This window comes from Notothenia rossii (assembly GCF_949606895.1).
Source record: "Notothenia rossii genome assembly, chromosome: 7".
In the NCBI taxonomy this organism is placed as follows: domain Eukaryota; kingdom Metazoa; phylum Chordata; class Actinopteri; order Perciformes; family Nototheniidae; genus Notothenia; species Notothenia rossii.
Genome location: NC_136905.1, coordinates 78,418,214 through 78,427,461, shown reverse-complemented (window position 1 = coordinate 78,427,461; position 9,248 = coordinate 78,418,214). Strand labels below are relative to the sequence as shown.

The 9,248-nt window shown below is 39.5% G+C and overlaps 1 protein-coding gene across 4 annotated transcripts; it reads left to right on the top strand.

Annotated features, from left to right (window-relative positions):
• Positions 1–515: 515 nt before the first annotated feature.
• On the top strand, positions 516–8,667 carry mbip (MAP3K12 binding inhibitory protein 1). Of its 4 annotated transcripts, none has more exons than XM_079641240.1 (9): positions 516–713; positions 2,053–2,169; positions 2,364–2,573; positions 3,094–3,190; positions 3,545–3,613; positions 3,984–4,151; positions 4,666–4,763; positions 8,276–8,314; positions 8,407–8,667. In XM_079641240.1, the coding sequence occupies exons 1-9, from the start codon at positions 591–593 to the stop codon at positions 8,509–8,511; spliced, it is 1,026 nt and encodes a 341-aa protein (XP_079497366.1). In that variant the 5' UTR covers positions 516–590; the 3' UTR covers positions 8,512–8,667. The 4 variants fall into 4 exon arrangements, with proteins under 4 accessions (XP_079497366.1, XP_079497367.1, XP_079497368.1 ...); XM_079641241.1 differs by having other exon boundaries at positions 517–713; positions 3,548–3,613; XM_079641242.1 differs by having other exon boundaries at positions 518–713; positions 3,993–4,151.
• Positions 8,668–9,248: the final 581 nt, after the last annotated feature.

Here is a 9,248-nt window from a genome sequence, read left to right as displayed (position 1 = left end):
ATATATAATATAATATACTAACACATTTAGAGGCAATGCGGATTAAATATGAAAATACATCAAAACAAAGAAAAAAACTATTTTTAAAGAGTGATAAACAAATAATAATAATAATAATAATAATAGGTAAGCTTACTTGTAAAGCTGGTCAGAGATAAGGCACTCTTTTGACTCAGTTTTTTGTTCCAAATTGTGGTTGGTTGATTCACAAGACTTTAAAAACAAACATGATCTGCAACCACAACCTCTCTTTTACATTGTTATTCTTATGCTCAGGGGAAATGTGGCTTGCACAAATTGAATTGGAGGAAACATATAATTAAAACATATTTAGTTAAATTATATGTAAACTTTTATAAATAAAAAACGGTATGAAGCTGACATATATAAATATAAGACTTTTAAAAGCGTACTACCCACATCAAATATAGCCAAATGAGGTCTATTTAAATATAATGCATTTTCTTGATATAGTAGCCTAGTATTTTTATTCTGCACAAACACAGCAGTGGTTCTGAAGAGAGCAGGCTGATCACGTGGTCTGGTTACAAGCCAATCAGCGGGCAGTATTCTGCAGCTGTTTAACTGCAATGGCGGACACAATGAAGCTTAGTGGAAATCACCCTCCTCCTCGTGAATCCAGCAACATGTCCAGCAGCTACAGGGACTGCATGTGTGCGATACTGAAGCTCTTTTCAGACTTCGGGAGAGAGGTTGGTTCACATTGTTTTAGCCATATTTAGCCCCGAGATACGTTTCTTCTCCGTCCGAGTTGTATGTTAGCTTCATGCTAATGTTTTTAGCATCCCGAGTTAGCAGGACACACTTCATTCATTTTACTCAACATTCAAGCAGTGCTAAAGAAAGTAGCAACAACGTAACCTTCCCTTGTTTTTGTTGGTATTTATTTAATTTCAATTTACTAGCTCGTTCCTTTCAGACGTGGTTATACCAGCTTTTCTGCCTCACCAATTTAAGCAGCATCCTGCATTTAATTTTGTACAGTTTTAAGGCAAATGTATGCATGTAGCTCCTTAGTAAAGTAAATGATATACATTTAAATGTAATAAAAGCAAACTTAAAGCAGTACATATGTATGAATATATGAACATAGTAAAAAACAAATCCAGAGGCAATCCATATACAAATGAAAAGACATACCGTTAAGAAAAAAATGAATGAAAGGAAAATAAAGCATTTAACATGACATTGTTTATTGGGATTCAATCTTACTTGTGAGATACCAGCCACCTCGCCTAACCAATTTAAGCAAATCTCTCCTAATGTCACTTCACTCTGTTGTCATTAACCCCGCTCACCTCTCTCTTTCTAGCTCTCCCTGAAACCGGTATTTAACATGTGAACTCTGTAATTCAGGATCACGTGGTCTGAATTATTTAGCACTTACGTGATTCCTATTCCCGTCCATTCTCTTGGAAAAGCAAGAATAAGAACACAATCTTTGGGGGGAAATAAATATAAGATAAGATAGACATTTATTGTTCCCAATTTGGGAAATGTTTGTGTTGCAGCAGCATAAAAAGACATGGCATTGTACAATACAAATTAAAAGACAAGAAAGTAGAAAATACATTTGAATTTACAAATGAACAATAACAAGATATAAAGCAAGGTATTATATATACATAAGTATGTGACACAATATGTATTAGCACTTCAATTATTTATGTTCACATATTCTTGCACCTGCTCTACCTTCAGCATGTAGATCAAATATATCTCTACTACATGTGGCATTATCAAAGTGGAGTCTCCAATTGGATAATTATCTTTGATAAATAGGTCATTATAACATCTCAGAAAATGTCCATCATAATTCCCAGACTCCAAAATAATATTCAAAATCGCTTGCATTATCTGACTAACAGTATTTAACCTAGATTCTCAATACAAAAATAATATAAAAGCAGAGAAAGGCAGAAAACACTTACTAATGCACACTGGCTGATAAGTAGAAGTATTTGAAGCATTCCATTTGCTTTAATGTGTTGTGCAATGCCTAACCCTTTCTATCTATATTTTTAAATCAAGCTCAAATTGAGTGATGCTGCTCTGAGAATAGAAGTCAACATCGATGCTGCGGATCTCCCGTCATCTCCAGATGCTCACGTGCACAGCTGTTTGCAGGAGCATATCACTAAATTACAGGTACATTGGCTTCACATTAACACAAAGGGTTTGATTAAATGCTTTTAAATTGATGCCTATACATTATTATTTGTATCGGCTATTTTTAATCTGCATTATTATACCCTTTAATGCTTGTTAGTAAAGGCCTATTTCATTTAAAAACTATTATTTGTGCTATGAATGCTATATTATTTTTTCCCCTTTTTAAATAGGCTGTTTCAGAAAGCTTAAAGACGCTAGTGGATGCTCGGGACGATACATCATCTACAAGAGACATCACAACAGACGATGCCGTCACCTCGTCGTCACTCAGAGAGCAGATGACGGATCTGTCTGAGTTTTATCCTCAGGGCGCCGACGACGAAGACAGCAAGACGGCAGAGGAGGACGTCATGGTTCAGATCCGAGCCAAGAAGTCAGAGGTTGGTCTCCGTCAGCAGATCTGTCAGCTGTTCTGGAAGTGACAGTTTTAGAGGCCTCTTTACTCTATGTTAACCAAATGAATAATGATAAATAATTGCTCCCAAGGATGTGAACATGACGTGCCGCAGGGAAGCAGAGAATGAGGGGTCCTTTAGTGCGGTGGTTGGGTAGAACAGACCACATTGCTGGAGGGCTTTGAGAGAGGGCCAGGTCCTTGATGGATTATGAAGTGGATGCTCATTACTCTGAGATTGCATGTGGATGAAGGACAAGAGCCCCCCATTCTGTTGTGCATTTATTTTGGTAGCCAAGCAAACAGTATTCATATTCCATCATGGGATGATGGCAAGCAATTCAACTTTTTTGGCGACCTGAAAATATTTTCTACTACATTTTCCCGTTCCATGTAATGCAAATGGCTGTTTGCCCCCCAACTCATTGCTTTCTTGACACCTATCAATAGCTCATCAATCCACTGTGTCTCATTATCTTTGTTCTCTGTCTCCATTGAAACCCTAGATTGAGCGAAGAATATCTGCATTTATGGAACGCAAGCAGATGGAGATCAATGAAAACAATGTACGCGAGTTTTGCAACGTGATCGACTGCAATCAGGGTGAGAATGGGGAAGAGGTTGGGGGCAGGGTGGAGAGGGAGCCTGCACACAGATTGCCAATGTTTGGGAGAGAGCTGATTTCCACAGGCGAGAGGTCAGGCTGAACTGCACAAAGAGTGGGGCTGAAGTAGCTAACACACTCGGCCTCGAAACACAACCAGCTTAGCCGAGAAAAACAGGAGACCGAGGGCTTTTTAAATTCAAAGCCTGCGTGAGATACCAGTAATAGAAATCAGGACACACTAATGGCAATAATTGGCATTTAAGCCATCTATATAAAATGTTTCGAAGAACTTTAATTACATTTTGACATTACGTTCCAATTATATATTTTTAATCAAAATGTCTCCTCAGTAGAAAACAGCTGTGCCAGGACAGATGCAGTTTTCACTCCTTATCCAGGTTTCAAAAGCCACGTGAAAGGTAAGGCAATAAATATTTCCTACAAATGTCAATGTGACATTTCTTAACAGCTTAATTCTTTTCAATTGCACTTATCTTTTTAAGTAAGTCATAGGTCCATAATCGTTCAAATTAATGAAGAAAAAAAATGACTTGACAGATGACAAGAAATTGTGTTTTTTTTAAATATGTTTTGGTTTAATGAATATTCAAAGTATTCATTAAATAAGAAGTGCTGAACCATTTGAAGAACCAACCGATAAACTACTGTGAGTCAAAACAAATGTCAAGGGGTTTAGTATGACCCCTTTATAGATCTGCATGCTTTGTCCTCAGACCCGTTTGCTCGTCCCTGGTTTTAATATCATGGCTTTTGTTTGTGATCTTCTTGCCTGGCTAGTTACCCGGGTGGTGAACACTTACGGGCCCCAGACTCACAGTGGGGGGGGCCAGGGAGAGGCAGGCGATCCGCAGAGGGACCCGATGTCGAGAGACTGTGGAAACGCAGCCATAGAAGAGCGACTTCAGAACATCGAGACTCACCTGAGACTCCCCACAGGTCGGACATGTGACAAAGTGTCTCACTGTATGTTACGTTTAACATGTCTGAAAGGCTTACATGTAATTACAGAAACAATTTTGCACAAAAATAGTGTGTTCATGGTGATCTTCAATCTAATTCAATTTCAATTTAAAATGACAGTGTGTAGGAAATGTTATAGTCTATATGCAAAGTGGAATTAATCTGAAAAATAAGGATTCAAGGTTAATTTATTGTTATTTTACAATGAAATGCAGCTGTAGCTTAATCCATTATGCAACACACTTAAAACAGAACAATAACATTTGTAGTAGTGCATTCCTGAAGTGCTTTTTAAAGTATTGCATCAGGACTAATTGTAAACAACCAAAAACAATGATGAATTCTCTAGTCTGAGCAAGCTGATTCTAAACTGATATTCACATTATTAACAAAGACATCTTTTATTATGACTTTTCTTTTGAACAGTCACAATCCATACCCACGTCTGTTGTGTTCATCATGTTCAACAACAAGTGTTTTCCTTCCTCAGCGGGCCCTGTTCCTCTGAGTGTGTACCAGAGGCTGAAGAAGCTGGAGGATCGGATCCTGGAACTGGAGGGACTCTCTCCGGAGTACTTTCAATCCACGGTGAGTCTTTGCCTTTAAAATAGATACATCAAAGCCACTTCATATTAAGTCAGTGTTTATACACATGTCTTTTATTGTAATAGTGTGCGATTTTTAAATCTTCAATTTGCACATTTACTGTGTATGCTTATGTTAAGAAAATATCACTCGTCACCGGCTTGATCTTCAATATCAGGATACATGTATCTATTATCCTTGCAAGAATGGAATTATTCATCACACACAGAGCTGCGTGGGACAAATAGTTCCCGAATAGTGTCCTTCACATGCCTTAAAGAACAACTTCCAGGTTAGAGACACCAGTGAATAAATGTGTAGGAAAATGATGAATACACTAGATTTTCAAAAATATATACAGAAATATACACTACAGTGACATCTGGCGTCGTTTTAGTAAAACATTTTCACTTCCGCATAAAAAAGCCTCCGCACGTGACCTCCCGCGTGTGACGTAACATGGGGGAGAGCGGCCGGTCTAACGTATGAATAAACATGGATCCCAATGCTAGTTTTGACACAGAAGAGGTTGAAAATATATATTTGAATGCATATGATTATAATTATGAGCCTGCTAGGCGTCCAAGAGACCAGGAGCAGCCAAGGATTAGAAAAAATAACGGAGCTGTGGTGTGTGGAGAACCAGTGGAGAACAGAGCAGCTGTCTTGGTGAGTGACCGGCGTTAGCATGTTAGCTAACGTCAGTCACATCACAACATTGTAAAGTTAGCTATCATATATCAGAGCTCAAAATTGCTCCTTTCCCTCTGAATTCCTGCCCTTATGTCTCGTAAAACTTATCAAATCCTGCATTCACTTTTTTTAATTGTAATTTTCAAGCAAGTTTAAGCATAAGTGTAGAAAAAAAAAAACTGCAAGTTGCTCTTTAAATACAAGGGAGGGAGTTACACTGTCACAAGATGCAGAATACCGGTTCAAAGCAGTATTCAATGTTTAGTTCAGATTAGCTAAGGCCTGCGTAAACAATAAACATGACAGTCATATGTCTATCTCCATAGAGGCTGAATCATCGTTAATCGTTGTCACATAGCTATCATATGCCTACAACAGTGTGTCCTGACGCTCTTGCTACGTTGGGCATTTGTTATCATGTGCTACTCTGATATTAGAAGAGTACATTCAGTATTTTCCCAACAGCTTAAGACTGGAGCCACACAGAGACAAAGAACGAAAACGAACTGAATTCGATATCAAAAAAGTCTTCCGTCCACACGAGACAGCTCGACCCCTGGAGACACTGTAGTACATATGCCGGGCCTGTAAGTGGCCACAAAATACATCAAAAGCAGCGAAGAAGACCCCCCGAGCATGGTTGCCCTTCTGTTTATTCTCCGCGGTGGATTTAGCAACATGTAGTTCTCCATGTCCACTTGTTGCTGATGGTTGTGTTAGAGGAGCTGTAGATTTTGCGCTAACATCTATAGCATGGTCAGTAGCTACTGACAGTAGCTCCTGACCATGCTACAGCAGTGAGCAGCTGAGGTGGGGAGAGGCGGGGCTATGGCTTCATCGTTATCAGGAAATGATCGTATAGGCAGGGCGTACACACGGAGCCGTTTGACCCCCCAGTGCGTTGCGTCCGCAGATCTATCCACCTTGGGACCCGTTATCGTTATCTGCGTGTCCCTGTTGGCCTTGTGTGGCCGAACCGTCTATAAGATAGAGAACTGTCGCGGATACGACCCGTTTCGTCTCCGTGTGGCTGCAGCCTAAGTCCTTTAAAATCATAGGTTTACCCTTCCTTTGCTAAAGACATTTGAACTGTGATGATTTTGGGGATGCCGTTCAATTATTGGTTATACAGTTTAGATCCTCACATAGTCTTGCTTTCCTACTTTGTGACAAGAGTGTGTGGATGAAGCATTTTGTTGTTAAATGTTACTTATATAGCGGTTAAGTCGTTTGCTAGCTAGCTAATTTGAGCAGGTTTCCATGCTTCACTGAAAATGAGCTGCTGACTGCTGTTTTCTGAGGCTCCTCTCAGTCTAAGCACTGTGGGTTGTGCTAGCTAGCTAATTGTGGTGTGATAAACATTCAAACCCTCAATTTAAATGGTAGCCGATGTGCATGGAGGCTACTAATTCAACAGTACAGAAGAACAGCTCTTCCATAAAGGAAATGATACTAAAGTGGTACGTTTCTTTTAATTGGTTTGAATGGGGTTCACATCTGAAATGAAGTGCTCCAGTTTGAGATGCTGACCACAGAGTCTTTGTTTCGTCTCCACCAGTTTGACCTCTGCACTTACCTTATCACCCTGAGGAACCACAACAAGGGGATAAACGCTTCCGGCTTGGTTAAATCTTGCTAAACAAGGCTAACAGCGCACATCTCAATATGTCCGAAAGTAATTAATTGGACCATGTTCAATATTCAAGTCACAGACTCTCATTTCCCGCCTTGAAAGAGTCCGGCACGAGTTCAGTTACAGAGCGAGTGTGCTTTAGATGCTGCACGTCTCTTCAGATGGTATCTCTGATCTCCGCATGCTGCTGCTCTCCGCCTGCTTTGACTCACTGCATGTTTGTGTGAGCCGAGCAAAGGATGTTGAGTGTCTTTGAATAAACTGATGGGGTCTTTTATATTCGGAGTGCCACTTTTTTGGTGGCAATTTCTAAAAATGCTGTAGTTTGGTGTTTGCTGAAGAGCTGCACACAGTTGGCCCACAGGAACAACATCTTAACACTGAACAGTAAAGGAGGATCCTTAACAAATTATGCAGCAACTTAAAGCTGAGCAATCTCGCAAGGTTCAAGCCAAAGATATGGAGTCAAAACACATTTTCTGAGCGGTGCTAAATGGGGGATGTCACAGACACATTGCTTCCTTTGTTAACTGGGTGTTTCTCAATGTCGAGTAAAGCTGCTCCAGAGCCACTATTTCAAGCAAACTACGTCATCGGGTGCCGCCGAAGGACTGTTCCAATGTCCAGCATACTTGGAATTCTACAGAGGCCGGCATACTTCGTAGCGAGAAATTTCGAGGCTGCACATGTGTAGACTCCGCGGTCTTAAAATCCCCACAATGCTTTGCGCACGGACCAATTTCCCCAAATCTGTGGCGGAAAATGTAAGGCGGGGCCTCTTATATGAAGCACACCTGCACACTTGCTCGCCTGTTCCACTCTCCGTTTTCCGAATGCCAGGAAGTATTCTTGCCTCGCTTCTGAAGCAAGTGACTCGGAAGACATGTGCTACCAAGCAAGCGTACTCCACATTGAGAAACACCCACTGTCTCTAAATAAACAAAGCAACCTTACATGATACTGTAAGATGACCTTACACAATGTGTCTGCTGTTCTTTGCTTACAAGTTCACCTCTTGTATTTTGTCAAGTGCATATTTGAGAAATACTCAGCCTATGATTTCTTTTATTTTTGTTACAGTCCTTTTGTACAGAAAGTAAACGGATAACGACCTCTGTATGCTCATAAAAGCTCATCTAGTTTAGAATGTGTACTAATTAAAAAAAAGCTGAATTTCTACTTTTTTCAGAATCACCTACACAAGAGACCGAAGACGTCCCCTGCTCAGGTCAGTAGTTTTGCTTCCTTTCACTGCACTCTTTATGTAAAGGTCGGCCATTATTTGAAATGTTGATCAGGCTGTTATCATTTGTCCTTCAGGCCTGCAGTCTGACGGAGCTGGATGAGAAGATCAGTGCCGTGAAAGCAGCGCTGCTGAAGAGGGTGAATGAATTTGGGCCTGGATATGAAGAAGAGTCACTGTAACGCCTCGGTCCAAACACACTGTCTAAAACTTCTGTGTCCTTTCGTGTTTCTCACCGTCAAAAGCATTTCTTATGAGCTTAATTTGACTGTATTACTATAAATAGTTTTGTAGTTAACTTACATAATTGTCCTGTAATTAAATATATTTTCCCTTCATGAATGTTTCGACTCATGAGTTTTACATGTAACTGGGATGCATGTGCAATCAGAATCTTAATATGTTGTCCATAGTTTCTAAAATAAACTGCCCAAAAGTCTGTTGAAAAAAAAGACAGTACAAAATGTCCGAGAGTCATATAATAGAAGGTAAAATGTCACCAAAGGGTTATAAAAAAAAACGTCAACAAACGTTTTTTGAAATTTTTCGACATACTATACTACGAATTTTAACAACTTTCTTCGACACACTATACAATGAATTTGTTGACAAACTATATGACTTTTTTTTTTTACAACTTTTCGACATACTCTACTTTGACCTTTTTCGACCTACTCTGACTTTTTTAATAAAAAATGTTGACACCACTATGAATTATTTTTACAACTTTCTTCGACATACTATGCAAGAACAAGAACATTACCTTTTCATCCCTCCTAATTTCCCCTTTAAACGGCTTACATGTAATACAGTACTCAGCTGCTGTGTCAACCTGGTCATTCTTGTGTTGGTATAACAAGTCTACAATGTATGATTCTTATTTATTTCACATAATATACAATTTCCTTTCATAGTCTGT

Coding starts and splice junctions, on each gene's coding strand:
- mbip (XM_079641240.1), top strand. CDS start 591: ATGGCGGACACAATGAAGCTTAGTGGAAATCACCCTCCTCCTCGTGAA. Junction 2,574..3,093: donor TCCGAGCCAAGAAGTCAGAG/GTTGGTCTCCGT, acceptor TTGAAACCCTAG/ATTGAGCGAAGAATATCTGC. Junction 8,315..8,406: donor CGAAGACGTCCCCTGCTCAG/GTCAGTAGTTTT, acceptor TTTGTCCTTCAG/GCCTGCAGTCTGACGGAGCT.